The sequence below is a fragment of the Colletotrichum paranaense genome (assembly GCF_030867605.1).
Source record: "Colletotrichum paranaense strain IMI 384185 chromosome Unknown Scaffold_6.1, whole genome shotgun sequence".
NCBI classification, from domain to species: Eukaryota; Fungi; Ascomycota; class Sordariomycetes; order Glomerellales; family Glomerellaceae; genus Colletotrichum; species Colletotrichum paranaense.
The window spans coordinates 389,304-415,373 of NW_026848964.1; the positions used below are offsets into that span (position 1 = coordinate 389,304).

Here is a 26,070-nt window from a genome sequence, read left to right on the forward strand (position 1 = left end):
CATCTTAGAATCTCACACAACCACCATCGATTGGACTCGGTCACTCAACACGGGGACCCCTGCCATACTCTCCAAGCTCTGTTTCCCTGAATCAAGCTCCCCTGTATACATAGCCGCATAACCTCCACATCCCACCCACAATGTCCGCTCCAAGGAGATCAGGGAGAACAGCTGCAGCAGCTACAAATGCTGCTCCCACCACCCCTGCGGCCCAGCCATTGGCTGGCACTGTCATTGCCATTAGTGGCACCTTTGACAAGAAGCGGACGGATCTCGAGTCCTGGCTCTCCTCCCTCGGTGCCGGCATCGCCAAGTCAATTACCAAGAAGACTACTCACCTCATTACGACACTCGAGGAATTCAAAGCTGTAACCACCAAAGTTGCTTCCGCTCAGAAGAATGGCATCTTCATCGTCACCCTTGATTGGGCCGAGAAGTCCGAGTCTCAGGGGTCCAAGGCCGCCGAGAGCGATTTTGAGCCCGGCAAATCCACAACGACCAAGGCAAAGACCGCCCCAGCTACAGCCACCAACGGTTCCACAAAGAAGGATGGAGCTTCAGCGCAGTCCAACGGCTCGCAGCAGAATGGCTCGCAGTCGCAGTCTCAAGTCAGCGCTGCATCCCAGACCAGTGCCGCGAGCAAGAAACGCGTCAAGGCAGATGCTCAGTCTGACAATGACAGTGATGCTGATGCCAAGCCCGACGTCAAGAAGCAGAAGGCTGCCGCCGGTGTCAAGGGCAAGAAGAAGGCTGCTGGTTCTGCGGCCGTGACCGACGATGCTGACGACAAGACCGACGTGAAAAAGAAGGCTGCAAGTGGCGATGCCCAGACAGCCTCCAAAGGAATCGTGGTTCCTCTTGACGAGGGCTGCAAGGTCCAGGGAACCGTCTACATTGCACCCGACGGTGTCATCTACGACGCATCTCTGAACCAAACGAATGCTTCAAACAATAACAACAAGTTCTATCGTATTCAGGTATGTGCACGCCGACTGATGGTACTAGTCCAAGCCGCCATCTAATCGTACCCGCAGCTTGTTCAAGATGGCAAAACGTTCAAAACGTGGACCCGCTGGGGCAGAGTCGGAGAATTCGGCCAGTGTGCTGTCCTCGGCAATGGTAGCCTCGACGACGCGTTGAAGAACTACGACAAGAAGTTCAAAGACAAGAGTGGTATCGCGTGGGCCAAGCGCGCAGACCCTCCCAAACCCGGCAAGTATGCCTTTGTTGAGCGTAGCTACGAGCCAGACTCGGACGACGATGAAGAAGACGATGAGGAGGGAGCGGCCGGCGACGTCAAGAAGGAAGAGGACGACAGCGACGACGAGATGGCAGACCCAGTCAAATCCTCCCTTCCTCAACCGGTGCAGGACTTGATGGGCCTCATCTTCAACCAGCAATACTTCCGCGAGGCCATGACCTCCATGAACTACGATGCCAACAAGCTGCCTCTCGGAAAGCTCAGCAAGAATACCATTCTCAGAGGTTTCCAGGTGCTCAAAGACTTGGCCGCTCTTTTCAACGACAGCACGCTTGCCGACTCCGAATACCACATGTCGGTCCCGGCTGCGACTGAGCACTTGTCCAACTCGTACTACTCGCTGATACCCCACGCCTTTGGTCGCAACCGTCCGCCCATCATTGGATCTGGTGCTATGCTGAAGAAGGAAGTCGACTTGCTCGACAGTTTGTCTGACATGAAGGTCGCAGCGGACCTTATGAAGGTTGATCGCAAGAATACGGACGTTCACCAAGCCGACAGACAGTACCAGGGTCTCGGAATGGAGGAGATGACTCCCCTTGACCGCAAGAGCGCCGAGTTCACCCTTCTTGCCGAATACCTGAATGGATCCAGGGGCTCTACCCACGGCCACACCTACAAGATTGAGGACATCTTCCGGATTGAACGACAGGGCGAGCTGGAGCGCTTCGAGAAGAGCGAGTTCTCATCCATCAAGTCCGACCGCAGATTGCTGTGGCATGGCTCCCGAGTCACCAACTATGGTGGTATTCTCAGCCAGGGTCTCCGAATCGCCCCTCCTGAGGCCCCCGTGTCGGGCTACATGTTTGGCAAGGGCATTTACCTTGCAGACATGTCGAGCAAGTCAGCAAACTACTGCGCCTCCTATAACTCAGGGGGTCAGGCGTTGCTGCTGCTTTGCGAGGCTGAGCTCGGTGACCCAATGCAGAAGCTTACAAAGGCGAGTTATAACGCGGGCGATGATGCAAAGGCAGGCGGTATGTGGTCCACTTGGGGTCAGGGTAACACCGGGCCGAGCAAGTGGAAGGATGCCAGCTGTGTCAACCCAGACCTTAAGGGAATCCAAATGGTGAGGACAAGCCGCACCTCAATTGCAACGCAAAGATCTATTACTAACGATTTCGCAGCCCGACGTGAGCGTTACGCCGGGCCCCACCAATGTTCCAGGCGCATACCTCATGTACAACGAGTATATTGCTTACGATCTTGCTCAAGTCCGTCTTCGGTACTTGTTCCGCGTCAAGATGTGAGGTAGCAAGTGGAGAGGCTGGAAAGATCTAACAGCATGGCTTCAAATGAAAGTTATCAAGACCCTCGAGGTAGGGTTGCATATTTGCAAAAAAAAAAAAAACGACCTAGGTAAGAGGTCTTTACTTTCTATTTCATTACCACTGGCAACTGGCGTTCGATGTAGCTAGGTAAATAAAAGGAACAACTAACTTGCTAGTATTTTACACGTTGTCTGCTTGCCCATTGCCAGTAGATGTGAATATGCTTCGACAATATCCGATATCGCCGTGCCTATGGGCGGCTCATTACCAGCCAATTCATTGACTGATCCCCCGTGGGTTTGACGAATTCAATTGAAATGCAGGAAGCTACTGTCTATCAATTTTCCAAGTGTCTAGATCTCTGCCCTCCAGACTCGACGAGATCATCCATTTCACCAGTATCTTTCCCACGCACTGCCTCCACCTGCTCATACACTCTATCCAGCCCCCAAATAGTCCACACAACACACCCCAGCACTGCAAACTCCATCAAGACCGTCATGAACAGATACGTTGTCGTATCCCCACTCACCGCACTAAACCTCCTCTCCCCGGTACTAACATAGGCAATCGTATACGAGATCCGCACAACCATGAAGGGGAAACACCCCGCGAACCCGACCATGGCCTGCCTCTCTGCCTGCGGAATCCGCCTCCACTCCTTCGCTAGAAGCACGAAGAGGAGGACGCCCCAGAAGTAGAGCGCGGCAAAGAGGCCTACGCCCGCCCTCGTAAGCGTGCCGGGCGCCGTGGCGTCGGATGTCTTTTTGGCTGCGACGATGTAGTCTGCGATGGAGATACCGAGGCCGGCCCAGCAGATTAGTTCGGGGATGCGGAAGTGCCATTGTGTTAGGACCAGGACGAAGGAGTTTCTGTTTCGTGGGTGGTGTGTCAGCGTCGGTGTTCTCTTTTGTAAAGCAGTGGACACTGGATAGAGACGGGGACTTACGCCCTCTTAAGCAGATCAAGTAGTACAAAGGTCAAGAGCACGAGACCGAGGGATTCGCAGACAAAGATGGCGGCCCAGACTGCGCGCGAAGAGTTTGTGAGTGTTCCCAGCATGCAGCCGGCGCCGACGATGCGGATGGTGGAGATGAAGGAGATGCCGGACCAGCCCATCTTCTTTTGGATGCGGAAGAGGATGCCGAAGGCGAGGTAGACTAGGAAGACGATGATTTGGGCGATTGCTACGCCGTCGCGGTATCGAAAGGAGCGTGTCATTGCGGTGTTAGTGCTGATGTTGCCGGGTGTAGGTTTGGCGATGTCGAGAGTAACGGGAGAAGAGCCTCTCTGAACCAGCGTGAAGGGAAAAGCTACTTAAGCTCAATAACAGAAATCTTTTTCAATTATCTGATTTCATGGTGCATTTTTGTTTGAACGTGATGCCTCCGATCATGTAAGCTCTCGCCGGACGGACCTTCGGCGCAGATCTGCAATGTCCCCCGGCCCCCGTTCGGGAGGCCGCTCATGGGGGACCCTCTATTCCGTTAAGCGAGTGCGAGTGCGCTATGGAGTGTTCGCACCAGGCAAGGCAGTGCTGAGGATTTCTTGGGGTAACGATTGAGGTCCAATGAAAAGCAATGCAACCTACCAAGACGGATTTATGAGGATTCGATCTGCTAATTTGCTGACCTTTCAGCCCCTGGATGATGGGCGGATCGTCTGCTCAGCCCTGCTGTAAGGTTGGACAAGCGTCAAAGGAACATGACAGCCATCATCCATCCCTCAGCCAAGAAGAATTTATCATGAGACAAGTCGCTTTTCAGATGAGATGAAAGCCGCTGCCTGTAGTTGATCGAGAAAGTTGGGCTGACAGCTAGCGGCTTTGGATGAAAGGGCAGTATTGCTGAACACCCGCCCTCTGAGTCAGTCTCATCTCGTCGTGCACCAGCAACTGAACATCTAGAACTGGCAGGGTTTTGGCGGAATATTTCATTTTTCCCAACGAAATTGACTGACGATCCTGCTACGGATTCAACAACTTCCAAATTTGCCGACATGGCTATTCCAACCATACCTTAGCTAGGTCCTACCGTTGAAAGACAACATGGATGGGACTAGTAGCTATTTCCACCAACATGCCCTTTCCTTATGAAGTCATCGCGGGGCATCGGACGCCGGATTTAGGCCCCACGCCAGAAACTCTAAACTCTAAACGCCGGCAGTGGCTTCCGATTTCTCCTTTCCACCTTTCATCATCGCACCCCGTCTCAGTGATTGCCACCATCCGATCGTCACTTAGACTTGTGCGACAACTCGAATTGCTCAAAATCTAGGAACAACCGTGCCTGTAATCGTGCGGGATGCTTTGCGATATTTGGGATCCCAGCGACAATTGGACTGGCATATCTGATCAAGCGCGAAGAAAGAAGTTGCAAAATAAGCTCAACCAGCGCGCGTATCGTTAGTACTGCTCCGGAAGGATGAAAAGTCCCAACAAACTCACCCTGGCCAGGTAGGAGACATGGAAAAAAGGGCGACCAGGCATCATCGAGTTCAGGGAAATCAGATGACATGGGCGTGATCTGCACAATAGTCAGAGACACGGCCATCAAACAGCACGAGGCTGGAGCTGAAGCCACCAGCTTCAGAGGTGCTTACAGAAACGACGAGAGCATTTTGACTACGCTATTGGCCGGATGCAAGCTCATCAGGTGTCCTCGACGGCAAGCTTTAGCTCGAACACGCATACAGCAAGTATACGAAGACTACTCTCTCCACGCTCCTAGGCCAAAAGCTTTACATATACTCGTGCGGCTTCGAGTTCTAGCCGCCCTCGCTCACAATGCCTCCTGCATGGGGTTTCCTCCAGAAGGCTTGTGCCGAGCAGACTACATCTCACCGTATAATTCCTACAGCCCCTTGATGCCCTCTCAACCACGCATGGCCAGTTCAGCCCTCCAGCCCACTCCTTTACAAAGAACGGTCCTTCACCATCCCTGGATCGATCTTTTTCCTTTCCCCCGACTGCGGGACAACGTTCTCGTCGGGCTCGCCAAAGGCGATCTGGACGACGACGAACTATGCGCTGATATCTTGGAGGTCAAGGACGAGGACCTCAGCGACAAGCCTTCGCTAATCGTATGGGGCGAACCCTGGGACTGGAAGGCGTGGGAGGCGAACGAGAACTTCTTTACGAAGTGGGGATTCTTGGTTAAGGGGTGCCCGGAGCTGTTAGAGGCTACAAACTGCTGGAGGGTCAAGCGGGGTGAAGAGAGGCTTGTATTTGAAGTCTGAGCTCAGCCCGGAGTCGATGGCGTGGTTGTCAAGGCACTATAAGCCTGGATTACGGACTAGAAAGGTTTTGCCAAATGGGATACTTCCGAGTTTTCAATTTGCATTTCTTTTGCTACTTGTTGCATTGGAAAGCTTCAATATGTTCTTCTTGAGGGTTATGAGGTAAAGACCATCAGTGACAACATGGACTGACTGCCAAGTTAAGAGCAGGATATCGAGGTAAATGTTCGTCGAGTGTAAGTGTCAGGCTTCCAAGGACGATGTTCCATGCAAAATCGTCAGGCCGCGCCTCGTTGGCCCGTGGGCACGCGATTGATTGAAAATAGGAGTTGCATCTCCGCAGGCAACTCCGCCAGATCTCCGCGTCTGACTTAGCCCCCGTAGCCAAACCTTGTTTCGGACAACACAACCTCTCTCGAGACCTCCAACATCTCAGCCTTCTCGACCAACAGAGGACTAGTGACCTGTTTGACTTCAACAATCCATCAGCTCACCATGGCCCGCAGATCGAAACAAAAGTCCTGCTTTGCTTGTGTGGAGGCAAAGAGGCGTTGCGACCAAAGTCTCCCGGCCTGCTCACGGTGTCTGGACAAGGAAGTCGTTTGCACGTATCCCACTGTCCGGCGAAGTAGACAAGCGCCTATATCGAGCCATGTAAGCTCGCGACTGGGATCCGGATGGGATATCGAGGCCTCGTGGCCAGGAAGCGACATCGACAATATCGGGGTCGTGCTGGATGAGGCCCTTTTTGCTCCGGTATCCGCACCCGGGCTGGCAGCAAATATCGCCGCAACGACAATGACAGCCACGTCGGCTTCCTCCACCTCCTCCGCCTCCATAAGCCAGGTCACCTCCGATAGCGCTTCGAGGCCTGATGTCCCCAACGCGGAAGGCTTGAACTGGTTTCTCCAATCCACCTCCTGGACCATCGACTACCAACGCGAAGCGCCGGTGTCAATTCCGCCAGCCGCAGTCTTTACCAACTTCATCCGCGGACTACAATCTTGGCTCGTCCGCTTCCTCCACAAGGGGTACAATCCCTTCATCCACCAGCACCTCTACTCCGAGACGACCATGCCCCAGTGTATCCAGGATGCATACGCAGCTATTGCTATAGCACAAACCATCACCCCGGATAACGAGCACGTGGTAGACGCGGTGTCGTCGAATTACATCATGACCCTCTTAGCCGCCAACTCCGCAGACGAGGCTCCGTTTCTCCCGATTCTCTCGACAAGGCAACACCTGGCGCGCACTCAGGCTCTTTTGATCCACCTGCTCTTGTGCCTCTTCTCCCCGTCAATACCTCGGAGAAGCAAAGCGGAGAACTTGATAGACACCCTGCGTCTCTGGGCCCGCCAGCTGTGGGAGTCGGCAGCGCTAGATGCAACGACGTCTCCAGTTTTTCCCAACTTTCTATCGAGGATGTCATGTACTCAAACCATTGAGACGGACGTAGTCACCAGCTTGTATCAAGCCTTCATCCTCTCCGAGTCCATCCGTCGCACGTTCCTTCTTACGAGTATGGCTACGGGGGTATACACCAGCCTGAAAGAGACTTGGACTCATGACTGTGCCGGTGACGTCTGTATCACGCTCCGCGGCGAACTCTGGGAAGCTTCCTCCCCTGCCCGCTGGGAAGCCGCCGCGCGGAAAGAGGACCCTTTATTTCTTCATAGCCTAAAGGGACAGTCTCTGGTGGCCCGAGGAATTCGGGCTGCTGAGGTTGATGAATTTGCGCGGCTGATGTTCACTCTTCTATGGGGATTGGAAAAGGTGGATCAGTGGGTTGTGAGTACCGGAGATTGTGTTTCTGTAAACTATGGGACTTGTGTTTGAGCTCTACCAAGTTTGGCGTTATGGGTTAACTAGCCTATTGCTCATCATTGCAACGAAATCAGTGAAGTGGTGCAGTGCTCATCTAGTTACCGTGAGACGTGCATGTGGCTTCTCTTGAGGATCCGAAATAGCAATTTGTTTCTAAGTTGTTGACTGCATACATATACATACACATGTACTCTACATGGAAGCACAGCAACAAGCGAGCTACCAAAAGTGATTCGAGAGACTTCTGCACCTGATTACCATGGTTGAAGACCAGGGAGTCCTTGAGCGCGAAGCTGCGAATTCACTTCCTCATTGGCGTTGCGCCATAATCCAGTAGTTTGCTCCTTATCCGAAGCGACTGGGTTCGGGTCTCCGATCTTCCCACCAGGGAACACAAACTTGCCCTTGTATTTGGAGGCATCCTGGCGAATCTCCTTCGAGACTGCTGCAAAGACGGGCGTCGCAGCGCCCTGCTCTGGGGAGATGAATGTCCAACGCGCAATCGTCTTGATTAGGCTAGGATTGATTGAGAACACGCCCTCAGTGGCAACTTCGCCGGGATGTACTGCCATGGATAGAATCGGCAGCTTCTGTTCATCCATTCTTCTTTGCAGCTCCTGGGCAAAGATGACATTGGCAGCTTTGGATACGCCGTAGCGGATCGTGTCAAAGCCGAATATGAAGCGGCCGAAATAGCGCCATTGCCATGGCGGCGAGGGAACTGGATTATGGAAGCAATCGGGAGAATTAAAGTTGAACGGGAACTTTCCAGGGACCAATGCGGTTTGGGCACTTGAGCTCACTGTGATCACTCGGACGTCGGCGCCTTCATCCTGGAGGGCGTTCTTGAGTAGCGGGAGCATGCGATTTGTGAAGAGGAAGGGGCCGATGAAACTGCAACTGTCAGTACCTTGTGATAACTTCTTTCAACCAATCGTGGCTGATCGACTTACTTGGTAGCCATATGGACCTCCCATCCCGGGCCAACCAGTTCCGTGGAAGTTGTTCCTGCGGCAGCGGTGTGAACTGAACGATTTGAATGTGAGAAGGAAGCAAGAGGAAGCAGAAATTTCAGTGATGAGACATACTCAGTATGTCGACTTTGCGCTCCTTCTCCTTGAGCATTTCCGCTGTCGAAGTTACACTACGCATGTCGGTGACATCCATTGTCATCCACTGCAGATTCTCGGGGTCGATTTCGGGATGGGCGTCCAAGATTTGATTGCGTGACTTGATGGCTGTTGTTTCAGAGCGTGTGGTGATGTAGACTTTTGCGCTCTTCTGGGCGAGAAGCCTTGCTATTTCGCGACCAATATCGCTGCTGTTGACCGTGGCCTGTCAGATACCCGCCTGAGGGGCGAGACATTCATAACACTCAGGTAGTCTGGAGATAGTTGCTTACTTGCCGCCCGTCACAACGGCAATCTTTCCTTTTAGATTAGGTACACCGCTGAGGGCCTTCAACTCGTTGGCCATTTCAGATGAAAGAGCTTGGGAATGCTAGTTGAGGGGAGGCTCAGTTTTCAAGAGTTTTGAGTAGTCGCAGTAGATGGCCGGCTTGAGGCTGATAGGTTGATAATGCGTTGGAAGTCCAGTGATGAACTTGAGATCCGTCAACCTTCATTTATATTTGATGCGATTAAGTAGTAGGTTAAGTGCCTTGAGTTTGAAAGTTTAAGATACAATCCGAAGTCCGAAAGCATCGGGACTGGAGTAAGCGCGCGTGACGATAATTCCCTCCCTCGGCAGTATTGTGATTCTGTTACACGGACACGCGGAGAGAAGTGTCTCCCGAAGCATGCAAGAAGCATAATATCAAGAACGACGCTATATTGATAGACTGTTAGAACGTTAATTGTGTACCATGTCAAGCATAGAACACAATGCGGCGGGGTTGCTCCGGAGCACTGGCGGAGGAACGGCGGACACGCAGTGGAGGAAGGTGGGTACCCTATCCGCAGGCCGGGAAGAGGATCTGAAGTTTTAAGTGATAAAGCAAGTTATCTTATTCTAAAGAGTCGAATGCTCTGATCTTTGTTTATACGTAAATATGCACCCCCCTTTCTCAGCTCTTCATGACCATCATGGATGGGAATCAGTGCTTATACTTTCAAGCTTCTGATATCTTCTGCTACTCTCCTTTCGTGGTCTCTTTCTACATCTAGAATATCCACTTTGCTGGCTCACTCGTTTCAAGAGATGTCTTTCACAGCCGACTTGGAATCTTCGCAGGAAAGTAATCTTCGCTAGCCTTACGATCATCGAAGGGGATGCTTCAACACGAGCTTGCCAAAAGCTCCTTGCTTGGACACCGTCTCCATCTCTTCCAGCGCCTTTTCTCCCGTACCCTCAAACACACGTACGACAGGAAGCTCAAATCCCTTTCCATAATTCTTGACTACCCAGTCGAGAGCAGCCCACATGTTGGCGGCCTTTCCAGGTTCTGCGGAAATGACATGGCGACCACCGGCAACCTCAAAGACGATATCGTAGTCTCGAGATCCGAGAACAGATTCGCTTGGTGGACGCTGCGCACCCGTTGCATTGACCCAAGAAAATCGAACATCGGCATCGATGTTGGTAAGCGCACCGAGGAGCAGCTGACTCGATTCGGGCGACCCCGCGGTCTCGAATCCCCATACACGAGAGTGGCCTGTGTTGATGACCGCTTGTCTGACCTTGTCTGAGACATCGGAATCCTTGTAGTCGAAGCATTCGGTTGCACCGAGTCCTCGGAGGAGATCATGACGGGAGAGAGATGCCGTAGTAATGATGTTGGTAATTCTGCTAGCTCGGGCCAGTTGGATGGCGGACAGGCCGACGGCCGTTCCTCCACCCCATACGACCAGCGTGCCCTCAAAAACATCAGTACTGGATCCTGGGAGAGGAAGTTGGAAGTTGTTGTACAATGCATCGCTGGCGGTGTGGCTGACGGTGGTTATGGCTGCGGCGTCGGGGCGGGCCATATTCTCAGGGACTCTGAACAGGCCAAGTTTCGGCGTGGAAATGCGCGGCTTGTGAGCGCCGTACTCTTTAAAATATTCTCCATGGGCAACAGTCTGACCGGCTACGATGTCGCCGACTTTGAACCCAGAGTCGACAAGAGCGGGGCAGTCTAGGACCTTGCCGCAGAAGTCGGTTCCCGGGACAGAGTTCCGATAGTTGGTGAAGTGTACTATCTTGAGATCCGCAGGGTTGACTCCCGAGTAGAGGACGTCAATGAGAATCTCGTCGTCTCGTGCTGTGACTGGAGGGAGGTCACGTCGAGTAGTGACTTGTCCAGCATTTCCGACGAAGAGAGCAGCACTTGTCATGATTGGAAGTGAGTGTAAGGCGCAGGCTTGAAAATATCAATGGAGTTGCGAGTTGACTATGTGACAAAACCTCTAACGTACTAAACACCCCAGCGCAAGTGTGATTTATCTAATCTTCGAAGGTGCAGATGAGGGTACTTAGTTTCAGCACCAGGATTGCTCAAAGTCCGCCAACTCCGCCTCTCTGCAGTCATACTACATGCTGTGTCACAATCGGATTCAACTGTGACGGCCACAGCCACCTTTTGGCTTCACTGAGAGGGAGTTCAGTTGAAAGTCCGCAAAAGCTGTCGGACTTTGTCGAACGCCACGGACTTGAATCTAAGCCATGAAGCCATGATGTTTATGTTGACAGCCTCCACAGGTACGGAAAGACACCTGTAAATGGCATTGCAAGCTCATAAAGACGACTGAAAGGAAAGCAAAAATCTCACAATAATGTTTCGACGCATAATAATATATTCATTGGCATCTACTTATCAATAACTGAGTAACCGCCGAAACATTACTTGCGATAGGATTGACGGAAGCTGAGGCTTGCTGATTTCGCATAGGTACCTAGTGTGCGGATCAGATCTAAGATATGATCGATGCCTGGCGAGAAAGCATTGTATAGTCACTGGTTTCTTGATTGGTACCGACCGACGCGGAAACGCTGGACGCCCGTGTCTAGGTTGTGATGTCCGTCCTCTCAGATGCCAACAATCTCGTTGAGCAGGGTTTCGCCGAAGTGAATCTATCAGCCGTGGAGCGGAGGTTGGTCTTCCGGAATGTCATCTCCAATTCCATTATTCTCATTCCACTCATCGGGAGCCTCAAACGTCTCATCAGAGATCCAGTTTCTCGAATGAGGGGGTCGAATAGGCTGACGATCATTAGGCAACCAGTACGCCTTGCGATAGCCATTATAGAAGTTCATGCCCTCCTCCTTGACATCGCTGAACTCGCACATGTCCCAGTGCCAGACGGCGAGGTCGATCCACTGGATGCTGTTATCGCACTGGTGCTTCTTGCACTCGTCCAAGGCTTTGCCGAAGCTGATCCAGTCCGGCGTGTGTGGCGGCGCGGCTTTCGCGCACCATTCGCCGGCGAGCTTTGGGAGCGTGGCGCCTTTGATGCGCCATTGGGTCTCTCCAATGCAGTATTGGATGCAAGTGGGGAGTCTGTCGATTCTGACGTGGCGTGCGCTGGTACGTTTGGGGGGTTTGGCGAAGACTGCCATGGGGACGAGAAGAATAGCGAGGGTAGTTGACAGCTTCATGCTTGCGGTTGCGTGGGTGTACGTAGCTATGTATGTGTATGAATGGATGGCTGTGAGTAGATTCTCTTGGTACGTTAGTTATACCCCTGACAGGATGGAAAGGAATATATATACCTTGTCCAATGTGGTGCAATGGATGAAAGCCAAGACCAGTGTGGTACGAGAGAGATGAGAATGAGATGAAGCATTGGTAGAAAGAAAGCTCCGATATAATATTTACGCTGAGGCTATCTCCGGAAGCCAACATCGAAAGGAAGTTCGTGGAAGCGGAGTGGTAAGGTTGAAGGTTTCAGGGAGTGGGCACGCTGGACATCATGGAGTCGAAGGCTTGCGTTTCGGAGATACCATGGACAATACCTGACAGTAGTTTGATTCAAAGCTTGGGTTATTTGATAAACATTCTTCGAAAGATATCAAGGTGTCTATTCTATCGACTAGATACAGCATTTACGCGCAGTAAAATATGCAGCAAGGTGGTAAAGAGTTACCAGCAGCTATCATGTTGACGAATGCGGCGATGATTGACTTCTAGTACCATTGATGCCAGGCTCCTCCACAGACTTGCGTGAATTTTGTTGAACTCATAACATATCCATGTTAACAAACTTCCCGTGACTGCTGTGTTGCAGAATTCCAGAGTAGAGTAGAGTACGGACTGTTAGAGACGTGGAAAATCAAGCCACCAACGGCGCTGGACCTCATTTCCCTGCACAAGCCTCGAAACACACACCCTTAAAGGTCTTGTGACTTTTATCATCAGTAGTCACCGCCGAACAACAAGTCTTGTCCCTTCTCGCACACTTCTTCCCCTTGCTATTTTGGCAATCATTATCAGAATTGCACATATTCTGACAAAACTGCCCATCGAACGCGCCGCAAAACGGATCGCCTTCAACAGACTCCATGCAGTCGCACAATTCGTCTTCGCCAGCACCGCAGCTTGATCCGCTGACGATGGGGTCTTGACAGCTTTCGAGAAGGGAAACGCCTGCTTTGCAGGTGTGTGGTTCGAGGCAGTGGCCTGAGTGGCAGTTGAAGGTCTCAGGACACTGTTGTCGTAGTCAGTCGAACCGTCTTGTACTATGGGTAATGGACCGTGTTGGGGAAGAGCCTCACCTTGTTTCCGCATTTGCTGCAGTTCACGGAATCGCTCTGAAATGTGTCATTGGGTAGGCACCGGGAGTTGCAGCACGTTGTGCCCTTGCCACACTAGTATACCGGTCAGTCAAGCTTCCGATAGTAAGTCTCAATACTTGTACTCCAAAAAAGGGTCTTCGTGCCAAGGGTGACTTGCCTTGGTACCGCACTTTCCGCAATTTTTGCCATCACTCTGCAACTGCGTCGTACTCATACACTTGGAATCGCAACAAGCTTGACCTTCGTCACACTAAAACAAAAAAGTCAGTGAATAATCGGAAACGTCGATTTCAGAGGAGACGATACAGTGGGATATTCACGTACCCTGACGCCGCATTTGCCACAATTGTTGACATCGGCCTGAAAGTTGTTCTCGGGGACGCACTTCGAAGTACAACAGCTTTCCTTTTCGCCGCACTTTAGTGTTCAACATGTCAGTCAAAATACCGCATATCTGGCTACAAGGTAAAAAGGATGTATGCAAGTTATGTCGACAATAACACCTACCTTGTTCCCACACTTCCCACAATTATTGACGTCAGTGGACGTATCGACACACTCGGCCGTCTTCCGAGTCTTGCAAAACATCTTGGGCTTGTCGCATGTCTGGCAGAGCGTATCACAGCTCGGGAAGATGAGTTTGAGGGGCAGACAGAGTACCGAGCAGAGGGCAGGCAACTCGTTGGTGGATACGGCGTCTTGAAAGAGCTCTTGAGCGGCTGGTAAGTGCATTAGTTCTGGCTAAGTCAGGATCAGGCGCTGGACTTACAGATCCATGTGCTAGCGATGGCGATGAAGAGCCAAATTGTTATGAATTTCGGGATGATCATTGGTACTGTTTAACTTGGCAGCCTGTCAATATCTTGCTACGTTTGCATTGATGTATTGGTAGTTGGCAGCGAACATTCTACGGAATATCTGTACATCTTATACAGATCGCAGGTTTGTGGAATCCTTACCGTTCTAACCGACCTCTCTTCGTGGCGTAATACATTGTGAACCATACTCACAAGTACGATGTTGAGCACGGATTGTATTATGGCAACCGTTCACTTTGAGCAACGCACCCAGAAGAAGCAGCGAAGCTCAATCGCGGTGCTTTGATGGGCAGGCGATCAGATGTCTCGACATTCGTCGAACCAGGAGTTTCAATAATGATCGATGGCCAATAGAGACGAGTTGTCTCAGTTGACAAGTATAACACCAACCGGCCAATAGTCTCGGATACTGTTACTCAATCAATAAACTTGGCTGATTCTTGGCTTGGACAGTTGAACCAAAGCCAATGGCTCACAAGCTTCAAACTCCATCGGCAATCTTGCAATATAACAAGACCTACATCAAAGACTTGTTGACAGATAAGGTGTGGCAACGCAATGGAACCAAGCATGTAGATCTATAGCTCAATCTGTTTTCCCTCTTGCTGGATTTCAGCTGATCGCCTAATCTTGGCAAAGCCGTTTTACAACCTTTTGATCTGGCCGTTGGTCAGCTTCGCCAAGGCCAAGAATATCCCAAGAGCACCAAGCCTTGGATAAAGTCACAGGTGGAGAGGAGGGCGTCGGCGCAGCAAAGGACCCCTCAAAGCAGCTCCGGTCTGGTCCTTCGAGAGATCCTTCATCCTCTGATCGAGTTGCGACTCGGTGGGTACTCGTCTCTGCTGCTTTATGTATGATGACGGCGCTGCGGCCAAGCGTCAAAGGCAAGGTATACATTCTGCATGCCTCCAACCCCGCAGGACCGGCAGACAGACGCTTGGGAATGGGGTCAATTCCATCATCCAAGACGTGGGTACATGCATAGTGCCGTAATACAAGCTCATGGGAGGTGGGAGGATAAGCAAAGGTCAAGCTTCGCGTGGACCATTCCGGGAACGAGGAAAGGGTAAGACGGGCAAAACGGATAGCTAGAGGCTTAGGTTGTGACTGCAGTACCGACTATCATCGCAAGCGAGTTGCTGCCGTAGTGACCACCCTCAAAGTGTGTTTGTGATGGGCGAGCATGCTCCCACCCACCGGCTAGGTGTCTCATCCCAGCTATGTTGCTACAAACGTGCGAGCAACGTGTTGTTTTCTCCAAGGGAAAAGTGACTTACGCTAATAGCGCCATAGGGGAAAACTGACAATCAGAGTCCAACATAGGCCGTTCCGAGGGGTTGGTTCGGGACGATGGCCGGTGGCGCAAGGTGACGGCATGGAGAGTGTCAGTGAGCATGATTTGGATTCTTTACGAAGCTATACACGAACCCGATCTGTGGTTTCGACAACACCAGGGACCACGGCGACGGCTTGGCGAAATAGTTTTGTTGCCAAGAACATGCGAGGAAGAACTAGTGGTGTTCTGGCCTGAGCGAGCGTGGAACGAGAGAACCGAGAGGCTCAAAGGGGGGGGGGGGCGGAAGGGCGCTCTGGGTTGAACCTCCTACGTCACTTGGCCCGGTCCACACCATCTTGCGCGGTCGCGAGAAGCCAAGCGCTTGGCGACTCCACCGAGAAGATTGTGACCGTGTCAGACCACACAATGTTGCACTTGGTGAACAAGAATGACAAGAATTGGAAACTTGAGCTCGGCGTTGGCGAGGACGTCGGTTTGAAGCAGTTCGGATGAGGAAGGGGGAGTACACTAGCCGCCGGGAGCGATAATTCGATCTCGGATGCCTCGTGCGCATATACGGGCGCCGAGCGCGGGGTGATGGGCGACAGACAGCACAGATGAGAAAAACCGACAGAAGGGATCAGCATTGTGCTTGGATCGTCGACGCAACCCCTCCATGTGTGCGATGTAATGTCTCTCGTCCCCTCGTTCTGGTCTGTGTGTGATGGGTGGTTTGGTAGTGCGAGCTGCGATCCTGTGTCCTCGGGTCGCGGGCTGCAGGCTTCGGGGCCGTGAGTGGTCAATTGACGGCGATGTGGGATGATGGGGTCAATGGGGATTTTCTGGGGTCTAGAATGCCTAGGCCCAGCTTCGGTCATCCCACGTCGGAGCTGATCCAACGTCGTTGAGTCGTAGGACAAGAACCGCCAAGGGCCGCCAAGTAGAGCCGGCGCAAACGGAGTCGCAATGGTGGGTAGCTAGGTCCTGACTGTAGTCATGCCATGGTAGGTATATGATACGCGCGAAGCATGGACAGGAGGCCGTAGGTAGAATAGTTGTCGCCTTGCCAGTTGATCAGGATGGGTCTATTTCTAGAGGATTCGGTATTGATGGTATGTAGGCTGGGCACGACTGCAAGAAACCCACATTCCAGCGTGAGTGAATGGTTGTACGGATAGCGGTTGCAGAAATGGCAGGATGGCTATTGCATTCCTCGCTTGCAGTCGGAATAGACTTGCTTTTTTCGTATGCCCATGCCCGGGGCGGCACGGCGACGTTCGCCGGCAATCGTTGTCCGGAGGCTGGAGATATTTCCTACATCGCCCGCGCCGGCGGCTCGCCATCGAAACCCGGTCCACCTTGAAGGTCCTTCCGTCCAAGTCTGCCTAGCCAGACCTTTTGATACGCAAGCTGGTGTTAGATGGTGTGAAAGATAGTGTACGACCGACGGCGCGGACGAACTGGTGTGGTAAAGGTCGAATTCTTGGCAGCGGACGGAGTTGGGCGAAAAGTGATTGAAAGTGGCGTGCCATCCGGTGTCGCCATCTCGCTCCGCCCGGCGGAACGCGAAGTCAGCGTCGGGCTCCGGCTTTCTTCGGGTTCGGTGATGGATTCGACGACGTGTTGGGTTGCAAGCAACTTACATACGAAGAAGACTGATCAGCTGACGCGTAGGGAGGGTACACGTGATATCAAAGCTTGCGAAGAGTCAGAGCAGAGCCTCTCTCAGCCTTAGCACTCGGAGATATACGATGACTGGGTTTGGCATGTCGTTCCGGGGTGCAAGTAGGAGTTCGGCATCTGGAGAGGCGGCGTTGTTGAAAGGATCACGTTGTTTCGGGGTCTTTTCTTGTTGAGGTGAAGCCGGGAGTTGTTCCATTTGGGGGTACCTCCCCATTCGTATCCAGGCAAGTACCTATGCGTGGCCGGGAAGGTGCAACGCAAACGGCCAAACAACATGACACAGCAGCGTATGGGTGTCCAGTCCCAGCGGCTCTCAGTGGCCGTTGTGGGCTCTCAGGGCAGCCAAGGCGCCATGATTCGCCCCCTTGCAACCAACTTACGGCGGATAGTCGCGGCGAGTCCGCTGAGGTGCGTAAGTACCAAGGCTGTGCATCTTGGCTGGCAAGATACCTCCACCCGCTGTAACCAGGTGCTGTGGTATCTGGACCAGCTGGAGGCAAAAGCCAAGAGAGAAGGAATCCAGTGGCCAAGAGATGACAGGCCAATCACACAACATGCTCGTGCAAAAGACCCATATAAAATGTGAAAATGTCTGTGCGTCTGGTTCGAGCATGTCCAGTAGCACGTGATGCATGCCCCCATGGCGCAGTTGAGACTGTCCATTGGTTTATCGCATCGAATAACTTTATTCGCCGAGAGGCGGCCAATGGCGTCACTGACATGAAATGGGTTCGTTCCATTCCTCTGCCTTCGCAGCGAGAAAAGCTGCAGAGTCACACTCAATTTTTAAATATGTGTGCACGCTAAAAACTTTCTATCTGCTTGCAGCTGCAATGGTCCGTTCGTTTTATAGTCATGTTTCTGCTGTTTTGCATGGAGGCTCCAATGGCAGAACACCGTCCTCCTGCTACTGCAGCTCACGATCTGTTGGCCGCTTGACACAACTGGCCCATATGAGCAAGCAAATACCATACCTCCAGTCTCTCATGATGAAGTTCCATTCTTTCGATAAGATGTCATAGAGAAACAACCTGCAACCTGCCTCGATATATCAATGAGTAAGGCAAGAGAGTAAATACATACTCACATTGCGTACCCCCGGGCCTCTCTCCGGCCCTTCTCTCCAGAGTTCCTTCCTTCTCCAGCGCCCCCTGCTCTTTCCCTACCTTAATCCATGCCCCACCACCGGACCCCACTCCCTCTGGGTGCCCCACTTCCGTCCACGCCGCTTCCTTCCGCCAAGAGCTCCGCCAAGGTCATCGTCACCCGAGGACCACCACCCAACCGGACCGTCTTTGCTCTCAGTCTCTCTTTTTTTTCTGCCTTTTCCAATTCCAAACCAAACTTCTCAGGAAACTGGAACGGTCTCCAAAAGCCAAGAAGCTCACCACCCGCCAAGTTCAGCCAAGTCAAGCTTCCATGTCTACCGCCTTGGTACAACCACCAACGCCCAATCACACACTTTCAGTCGGCACAATGACCGAATGCCTTTTTTCTTTTGCAAGCTCTCGTGCCAATGTTCCCTTCACGACAACGCCCCTCTACGAAGGGGGAGGGGGGGCGTGTTATCATATGCCCAGACCTTGGCATCTTTCCCAGCTTTTTCTTTCTCTTTCTTTCACTTCCCCAGTCTGACGCTGATGACCTTGTGGGTTACGAGGCACAAGCTTCCAAACTTTTCGAAACCCTGCGCATTTCCAAGTTTACCAGTCTCCCGGCTGTCAGTCTATAAAGGTAGCCTTGTCCCCCCCTCAACCTTTGTCATCTCAAACTCTAGATCTGTCGGTCAGATAGCTTTCCCTCTCCTTCCTTCCAACCACACAACGGAAGAAGAAGCTTTTCCAAGGTTACCAAGCCAACCATCAACCATCCTCTCTGACCTCATCCGCGAGTGAGAGGTATCATCACTACAACCGCCTATCTCCAGCCTCGATTTGGCAAGTTCTACAGCTGATCCAAGCTTCTCTCCACCTACCACCCCGATCGTGAATGGAAACATCCTACATCGCATCAACGTCGCCAGCTCAGACACGACACAATGTCTGGTGACTACCCAAAACACCCCTTCTTGCTGACGGTCCAAGAGACCGCGCAGGCGCTCGGAGTTGACCCCGACAAGGGATTGTCTTCGCAGCAAGTCCAGCAGGCTTCGGACAAGTACCCTCCCAATGAGTTCGAAGTTGGCGAGTCGGTGCCATGGTACACAATTCTTAGCAAGCAGTTGTTCAATGCCATGGTGCTCGTTCTCGTCTTCGCCATGATTCTGAGTTTCGCCATCAACGACTACATCGAGGGCGGCGTTCTTGCCTTCGTCATTGTCGCCAACGTCACCATTGGTTTCTGGCAGGAATACCGCGCCGAGAAGCAGATGGATGCTCTCCGCACTCTTTCTGCCCCCTCTGCCAACGTTCTCCGCGACGGAAAGACCAAAGTTATTCCCAAGTAAGTATGCACAATGCGTCAACGCGCGGTCCCCCCCGCTTCCTCTCATCTTGCCTCTCTTGGCTCTTAGCCGCCTTGCTCGTTTTCCCTTGGCAAACATGCTAACCGTTGCAACAGCGCTGAAGTCGTCCCTGGTGACATCATCCTTCTCAAGATGGGTGATACAGTTCCTGCCGACATGCGCATGTTCGAGGCTATGAACCTGTCTTGCGATGAGCAGTCTCTTACCGGTGAAGCTCAACCCGTCGATAAGACCACCGAAGCCAACATCATGGTCCCTGGCTCTGAGAAGAAAGCCACGGAAGAGGGCGAAGTCGGTATCGGTGACCGCCTCAACATCGCATACGCCACAACAATCGTTCGCAAGGGCCGTGGTCGCGGTATTGTGGTTGCTACTGGCATGCAGACCGAGGTCGGCAAGATCGCTGCATCTACCCAAAAGAAGACGCGCAAGCCCGGTCGCTCCATGAACTACAAGAAGTACGGCAAGCGTCAGCCCGTTGTTGGTCTCTCTAGACGTGTCTACGATGCTGTTGGCAAGTTCTTGGGTCTCACTGAGGGTACCCCTCTGCAGAAGAAGCTGGCCGCTCTGGCCTACCTTCTTTTCGGTTGTGCCATCATCCTGGCCATCATTGTCTTCGCTGCTCACAAGTTCGATGTTACTGGCGAAGTCATCATCTATGCCGTTTCTCTCGGTATTGCCATCATCCCGGAATCTCTCGTCGCGTAAGTCCTAAGTACTTCTTTGCCAATCAAAGTTACCACTAACAGTAGCCTAACAGTGTCCTCACTATCACAATGGTTGTCGCTGTGACGGTCATGCGAAAGTCTAACGTCGTCGTCCGAGACCTTTCTGCTCTCGAGGCCCTTGGTGGTGTTACCAACATCTGCTCCGATAAGACTGGAACCCTTACACAGGGTGCTATGATTGTCCGCAAGGCTTGGCTTCCCTTCTCCCACACCTACACTGTCCGAGACTCGCAAAGCCCCAACGACCCGACCAAGGGTCGCGTCACCCACTCGGAGTCAAAGGAGCAGGAGAAGGTCGTCGATGAGGCCCCCAAGCGCGACTACGATCAGGAGCGATCTGCCGCTGTTCTCAAGTTCGATGTCCCCGAGGAGAAGCTTCAGAACAAACAGCCTGCGAAGGCGCCTGAGGCTGAGAATGAGGCCGAGATGACCCCGCGCCTCAAGGCTTTCCTCCTGTCTTCCGCTCTCTGCAACCTGGCCACTGTCCGATACGATGAGGAAGAAGCTAAGTGGCAAACTACGGGCGAGCCCACAGAGATTGCTCTTCAAATCTTTTCACACCGCTTCAAGCTCGGAAAGAAGTCCCTCGAGGGCCTGGGCTGGAAACAACTTGCTGAATTCCCCTTTGACAGCTCCATCAAGCGTATGTCTGTCATCTACGATATCCCCGAGAACGACGAGACTGCCGATATCTGGAGCCCCGAGAACAGTTTGGTCTTCACCAAGGGTGCCGTCGAGCGCATCCTGGATCTCTGCACCCACATCGGTTTTGGCGAGGACAGACAGGAGCTCACCGACGCCTTGAAAGAGGACGTTCTCAGCCAGATGAACGAGTTGGCCTCCCAAGGCCAGCGAGTTCTCGCCATCGGCTGCCGCGACTGGAATGGAAAGTTCACCACCAAGCAGGCTGACGTCGCCCAGGAGAAGGAAGATGCTCTGCGTACCGAAGTTGAACAGGGTCTTACTCTTCTTGGTCTCGCTGGTATCTACGACCCTCCCCGCCGAGAGACTAAGCCATCCATCGCCGAATGTTCTTCAGCCGGTATCAAGGTCCACATGCTTACAGGCGACCATCCCGAGACAGCCAAGGCTATTGCCAAAGAAGTCGGCATCATCCCCAAGAACCTGGGTGTTCTCCCCGACGAAGTAGCCAAAGCTGTTGTGCAGAAGGCCACGGATTTCGACAAAATGACTGATGCCGAAATTGATGCCATGCCCGAGCTGCCTCTGGTCATTGCCCGTTGTGCTCCCGATACCAAGACTAGAATGATCGACGCCCTCCGTCGCCGCAACGCCTTCATGGCCATGACTGGTGATGGTGTCAACGATGCCCCTTCCTTGGCTCGCGCTGATGTCGGCATTGCCATGGGCTCTGGTTCTGATGTTGCCAAGTCGGCCTCCAAGATTGTGCTCACGGACGACAAGTTCAACTCCATCGTTTCCGCCATTCGCCAGGGTCGTCGCATGTTTGACAACATCCAGAAGTTCATTCTCCATCTTCTCAGCTCCAACGTTGGCGAGGTTATTCTTCTATGCTGCGGTCTTGCTTTCCGCGACGGTGCCGATCTGTCCGTCTTCCCAATTTCTCCTCTTGAGATTCTCTGGATCAACATGGTTACCTCATCCTTCCCCGCCTTCGGTCTGGGTCGTGAGCAGGCTGCTTCCGACGTTATGCGCAAGCCCCCTCAGAATAAGAAGCGCGGTGTCTTTACCAACCAGATCATCATTGACATGATTGTGTATGGTATCATCATGGGCGCCTTGACCCTGGCCACTTTCATCATTGTCGTCTACGGAGCCAACGGCGGAAACCTGGGTTCCGAGTGCAATAAGACCTTCACCGAGGCTTGTAGACCCGTCTTCCGTGCCCGCGCCGCTGTCTTTGCCGAGCTCACCTGGATCATTCTCATCTCTGCCTGGGAGTTCAAGAATCTTCGCCGCTCCATGTTCCGTCTCAACCCCGACAGCAAGAGCAAGTTCCCCTTCTTCAAGGACATTTACGGCAACAAGTTCTTGTTCTGGGCCGTCATCATCGGTGCCCTGTCTGTGTTCCCTGTCATCTACATCCCGACTCTCAACACCACACTTTTCAAGCACATTGGCATCACCTGGGAGTGGGGTATTGTCGTCGGATTCACTCTCCTGTACGTCGTTGGCGTCGAGGCTTGGAAGTTCGTCAAGCGCACCTTCAACCTTCTCGACGATCACCAGGTCGTTCGCGGTGCCTTCAGCCAGGGTGGCGAAGACGAGGGCCGCGACTTCAAGAAGACCATCACCTTCAGTTCTTTCAAGAGTTGGCACTCTTTCGGCCGCAAGGATACTGGCGAGTCGACTGGCCGCCGTAGCCGCTCCCAGCACCGCACCAACACCAACCTCTCGGGCGATACCCACACTGCTGATGCTTCCCCGAGCAACAGCAATGACGAGAAGGCGCGCATGGCGGGCGGTGAGTGCTGAACGGCACAGCCTATTTTATTGTTTTTCTGTGATTTGATTCGCAAAGAGTTAATGATACCACTGTCACGAAGAGGATTTGTCGCATAGCGCAAGATCCATGATTTGACGGCCTAGTCAGAGGAGGAAAGAGGCAGGTCGTGTTCCAGGTGGAGGATGATTGTTTTGCACCCTTGAGAGGGCTTTTACATCGTACTATGGATGAGCATCACGATGGATTGATAGACCATCTTGATCTTGATAGGCTAGACTAATAATGATCTTGAAATAATTTTCGTCTGTCCAATGCCGGTGTACATTGATCCGTATCTGCGTAGAAGAAGGCGGTGGCTTAAAGTCCACATGTACACATCATGCATGAACAACTTACATCCCCAGATCCGCTTGGAGTGTCATGCAGGAAACAATTGGTCTTTGTGAAAAAGGCTTTCATACAATTGCTGTATGATTTCGTAGATAACAAAAGGATAAATCCCCAGCGGAAGGGTGGGCAAGTGCTCATACTTCGAGAGCCCAGGTACTATCACACCGGTACCCGCGGAGGTGGACCCGACCAGTCACCGGTCAGCGGGCACGGGGTTGGCCCGACTGGGAAACGGTGGCTGACGGCCGGCGAGGCGAATTGGCCCGGGCAGTCATGGGGGATCTCCGATTGTTTCCACGGACGTTTGGCGTCATTTGCCTTTCTCGAATCCGATTGACGGGATCGACGCCACGGATACGGATGACCCTTTTGGGGCTCGAATTGCGGATGCCATGTTAAGCCGCGGATGATCCGCGGATCCGCCGTCTTGGTCAGCCCGCATGTCTCCGTGGCTATGGTTCATGTACCTGTGCTATGGTCCGAGTTCGTCCGCCTAGTTCGGATTAATCATCGCCGGTACTTGCTGTTGACTGCATGTCGTTCGGCCCGGGGAGCAAGCTATGCCTGACTAGGGCTGACAAAGAGCAATACGACCGCTATGGCGCGCGTCCGCGCTTCTTGGCTTGCTTGGGCCTAAACCTTTGAGGTGAGATTGGTGAGATTGATGAGACTCATATAAAAGTCCCATATGCCCGGTACAATGTTGTTTCTATCACACCTACCTGCTTGAGTCTTTGAACTAACAACAACTATCCGCAACCATGTCTGCAACTTCTGTCTTGAATATCCCTCCTTCAAAGTCGACGGTCTCTGTTTCCATCATCGACACAACCCTCAATGGCGATCTTCCCACGGCACCCTTCATGGGCCCTACCATGAACGGCTTCGAGAGGTGGTACGGCGTAGGCTACGCATTTCTAGTAACGCACCAGGACTCTGCTGGAAAGACTAGACGCATAGTGTTCGATCTCGGTCTGCCGAAAGACTGGGACAATGACTTCTCTCCAGCTGTATTGGAGATGGGGAAGAACTTGGATGGCACGATGGTTGCCCAAAAATACGTTTCCGAAATTTTGACCGAGGGCGGTCTTGACTTGAGGGAGATTGAGGCGCTCTTCTGGAGGTACGTAAGCCATGTTTGCTTTTTTGGAAACTTGAGAATGCGATGGCTGATATTGCCCATAGTCACGCACACCCGGATCACATTGGCCGCCCGTCACTCTTCCCCTCCACGGCATCGCTGATCGTCGGCCCAGGGGTGAAGGAGGCGTATTTCCCTGGCTACCCAACCATCCCAGACGCACCCGTCCTCGCTCGCGAGTTCGAGGGCCGCGAAGTGCGTGAACTAGACTTTGCTTCCACTGAGATTGAAATCGGGGGACTCAAGGCGCTGGATTACTTCAACGATGGGAGTTTCTACCTCCTCTCGGCGCCGGGCCACGCTACTGGGCACATCAACGCCCTGGCTCGTACGACGGAAGATAGTTTCATGTACTTTGCAGGCGACTCCTTCCACCACAGCTCCGTCCTGAGACCGCACGGCGGCGCGACGCTACCAGAGGAAATCCAGCTGCCGGGCCACAGTTGCTGTTCCGGACGGGCGTTTCACGCAGTCCACCCCGTGGCTGGTAACTCTGCCGCCCTGGGGCCCTACAGCAAGGTCCTAGGGGAGGCGGGGAGCGACGCGAATGGGATCCCGTTCCATGCGCTGCCTGAGGGTGGGATATTTATGGATTTGGAGGCTTCGAGGGAGACGGTGCGTGCTATTCAGAGGTTTGATGAGAGTCCGGATGTGTTTGTTGTGGCGTCGCATGATAGTAGTTTGGTTGGCGTTGTGGAGGTTTTCCCGGCGGATGGGAGTGAGTGGAGGGCGAAGGGGTGGAAGGAGGGTGGGAAGTGGGTATTTCTAAAGGATTTTGAGAAGGCGGTTGAGATGGCTAACTCTAACGAGAAGTTGTGAGGGTGATGATCATGGTCCGTTTTAGTAGCTTTGTATTTGTAGACCTTCTCCTCTTTGATCCTATGTCTACTTCCATGTTGTCTGTGTTGCAGCGTATGCTGAACCTGATACCTAAGCCTCATTGTAATTATATTTTAGGTGTTCTCTTATTTTGACGTATGCTGCCTCGATCACATTTACACCAGCAACATTGAAGATTCTTTGCCAACCAAATACTTCTGGTTTTTGATAGTCGATAGAGAGCCCTCATTCTCACTTGACGCGCCCATTGGTCTAACACGTAAAGGAACATGCTAACGCCGGCTACGATAATTGAGGACGGTGCCAGCACCCAATCGGGGATGTTGTTGCACTGGATGTCCAGCTCATAAACGCCGTCGATCGTGCCAGAAGGGCTAGCGCAAGCCTCGACGCGGTCATCGAAGAATTGTTTGAAGGCAATTCGACCGAAACACAAAGTCGGCACAGTTGATGTGGCAGAAATTGGCCGTGGCTACGGCGGCCGGCACCGGTAGAAGAGTAAGAGTTAATGGTTTCACTAAAGTGAGAAGAGGACATGTAAGTTGGAATGTGACCCTATTGACTGCGCGGGACTTGCAACTATTCCTGCTGCGTCGATTTCTTCTTGAAGACATGTTCATCGGATTGGAAATTCGACTACTCTTACGATTCGATGGAGGGTTCATCAGGATTTATGAAGGAGGGAGATGATTAATTGGTCCCCGTCAGAGTTTGATGGGAAGTCGGAATTCTCTCGGGCCACCTCAAACATGTATGTGATCCAAAGGATTATGATATATTGGTGCTGGATATTAGGTCGACGAAAGTAGTAGACGAGACTCGGGCGTGGATCGAGCTTCGTAGACGGCGAGCAATATGTTTAGTAAAACATTAAGAGATCAAAGCTCTAGTCCTAGTCGATCTTGAATTCGTTGTATAGCATAACTAACATGAAGAGACATAGTTGTGAACAATCCAAATCTCGGACTTATCACAACACCTGTTGACATTGCAA

The 26,070-nt window shown here is 52.5% G+C and overlaps 13 protein-coding genes across 13 annotated transcripts; 6 read left to right on the plus strand and 7 right to left on the minus strand.

Moving 5' to 3' along the window:
- Window positions 1-140: 140 nt before the first annotated feature.
- Window positions 141-2,511, plus strand: CPAR01_07739 (uncharacterized protein; the record flags this gene model as incomplete). Its single annotated transcript, XM_060492008.1, has 3 exons — window positions 141-977; window positions 1,035-2,330; window positions 2,389-2,511. The coding sequence occupies 3 exons, from the start codon at window positions 141-143 to the stop codon at window positions 2,509-2,511; spliced, it is 2,256 nt and encodes a 751-aa protein (XP_060348378.1).
- Window positions 2,512-2,869: 358 nt separating this feature from the next.
- CPAR01_07740 (uncharacterized protein) lies at window positions 2,870-3,753 on the minus strand (the record flags this gene model as incomplete). Its single annotated transcript, XM_060492009.1, has 2 exons — window positions 2,870-3,404; window positions 3,482-3,753. 2 exons carry the CDS (start codon window positions 3,751-3,753, stop codon window positions 2,870-2,872), a joined length of 807 nt encoding a protein of 268 aa, XP_060348379.1.
- A 1,293-nt stretch (window positions 3,754-5,046) lies between these two features.
- Window positions 5,047-5,769, plus strand: CPAR01_07741 (uncharacterized protein; the record flags this gene model as incomplete). The annotated part of the gene is made up of 1 exon (XM_060492010.1): window positions 5,047-5,769. The coding sequence occupies one exon, from the start codon at window positions 5,047-5,049 to the stop codon at window positions 5,767-5,769; it is 723 nt and encodes a 240-aa protein (XP_060348380.1).
- A 495-nt stretch (window positions 5,770-6,264) lies between these two features.
- CPAR01_07742 (uncharacterized protein) lies at window positions 6,265-7,608 on the plus strand (the record flags this gene model as incomplete). The annotated part of the gene is made up of 1 exon (XM_060492011.1): window positions 6,265-7,608. One exon carries the CDS (start codon window positions 6,265-6,267, stop codon window positions 7,606-7,608), a length of 1,344 nt encoding a protein of 447 aa, XP_060348381.1.
- A 242-nt stretch (window positions 7,609-7,850) lies between these two features.
- On the minus strand, window positions 7,851-9,072 carry CPAR01_07743 (short-chain dehydrogenase/reductase family Oxidoreductase; the record flags this gene model as incomplete). The annotated part of the gene is made up of 4 exons (XM_060492012.1): window positions 7,851-8,490; window positions 8,550-8,622; window positions 8,685-8,917; window positions 8,999-9,072. 4 exons carry the CDS (start codon window positions 9,070-9,072, stop codon window positions 7,851-7,853), a joined length of 1,020 nt encoding a protein of 339 aa, XP_060348382.1.
- A 782-nt stretch (window positions 9,073-9,854) lies between these two features.
- On the minus strand, window positions 9,855-10,910 carry CPAR01_07744 (uncharacterized protein; the record flags this gene model as incomplete). The annotated part of the gene is made up of 1 exon (XM_060492013.1): window positions 9,855-10,910. One exon carries the CDS (start codon window positions 10,908-10,910, stop codon window positions 9,855-9,857), a length of 1,056 nt encoding a protein of 351 aa, XP_060348383.1.
- A 739-nt stretch (window positions 10,911-11,649) lies between these two features.
- CPAR01_07745 (uncharacterized protein) lies at window positions 11,650-12,171 on the minus strand (the record flags this gene model as incomplete). Its single annotated transcript, XM_060492014.1, has 1 exon — window positions 11,650-12,171. One exon carries the CDS (start codon window positions 12,169-12,171, stop codon window positions 11,650-11,652), a length of 522 nt encoding a protein of 173 aa, XP_060348384.1.
- A 1,246-nt stretch (window positions 12,172-13,417) lies between these two features.
- CPAR01_07746 (uncharacterized protein) lies at window positions 13,418-14,138 on the minus strand (the record flags this gene model as incomplete). Its single annotated transcript, XM_060492015.1, has 4 exons — window positions 13,418-13,558; window positions 13,633-13,725; window positions 13,816-14,027; window positions 14,078-14,138. The coding sequence occupies 4 exons, from the start codon at window positions 14,136-14,138 to the stop codon at window positions 13,418-13,420; spliced, it is 507 nt and encodes a 168-aa protein (XP_060348385.1).
- Window positions 14,139-14,648: 510 nt separating this feature from the next.
- On the minus strand, window positions 14,649-15,023 carry CPAR01_07747 (uncharacterized protein; the record flags this gene model as incomplete). The annotated part of the gene is made up of 2 exons (XM_060492016.1): window positions 14,649-14,666; window positions 14,775-15,023. The coding sequence occupies 2 exons, from the start codon at window positions 15,021-15,023 to the stop codon at window positions 14,649-14,651; spliced, it is 267 nt and encodes an 88-aa protein (XP_060348386.1).
- Window positions 15,024-15,734: 711 nt separating this feature from the next.
- CPAR01_07748 (uncharacterized protein) lies at window positions 15,735-17,281 on the minus strand (the record flags this gene model as incomplete). Its single annotated transcript, XM_060492017.1, has 3 exons — window positions 15,735-16,379; window positions 16,637-17,040; window positions 17,233-17,281. 3 exons carry the CDS (start codon window positions 17,279-17,281, stop codon window positions 15,735-15,737), a joined length of 1,098 nt encoding a protein of 365 aa, XP_060348387.1.
- A 1,223-nt stretch (window positions 17,282-18,504) lies between these two features.
- CPAR01_07749 (uncharacterized protein) lies at window positions 18,505-18,817 on the plus strand (the record flags this gene model as incomplete). The annotated part of the gene is made up of 2 exons (XM_060492018.1): window positions 18,505-18,684; window positions 18,746-18,817. The coding sequence occupies 2 exons, from the start codon at window positions 18,505-18,507 to the stop codon at window positions 18,815-18,817; spliced, it is 252 nt and encodes an 83-aa protein (XP_060348388.1).
- A 306-nt stretch (window positions 18,818-19,123) lies between these two features.
- Window positions 19,124-22,734, plus strand: CPAR01_07750 (potassium/sodium efflux P-type ATPase; the record flags this gene model as incomplete). Its single annotated transcript, XM_060492019.1, has 3 exons — window positions 19,124-19,527; window positions 19,645-20,253; window positions 20,310-22,734. 3 exons carry the CDS (start codon window positions 19,124-19,126, stop codon window positions 22,732-22,734), a joined length of 3,438 nt encoding a protein of 1,145 aa, XP_060348389.1.
- Window positions 22,735-23,856: 1,122 nt separating this feature from the next.
- Window positions 23,857-25,055, plus strand: CPAR01_07751 (metallo-beta-lactamase superfamily protein; the record flags this gene model as incomplete). Its single annotated transcript, XM_060492020.1, has 2 exons — window positions 23,857-24,218; window positions 24,281-25,055. 2 exons carry the CDS (start codon window positions 23,857-23,859, stop codon window positions 25,053-25,055), a joined length of 1,137 nt encoding a protein of 378 aa, XP_060348390.1.
- Window positions 25,056-26,070: the final 1,015 nt, after the last annotated feature.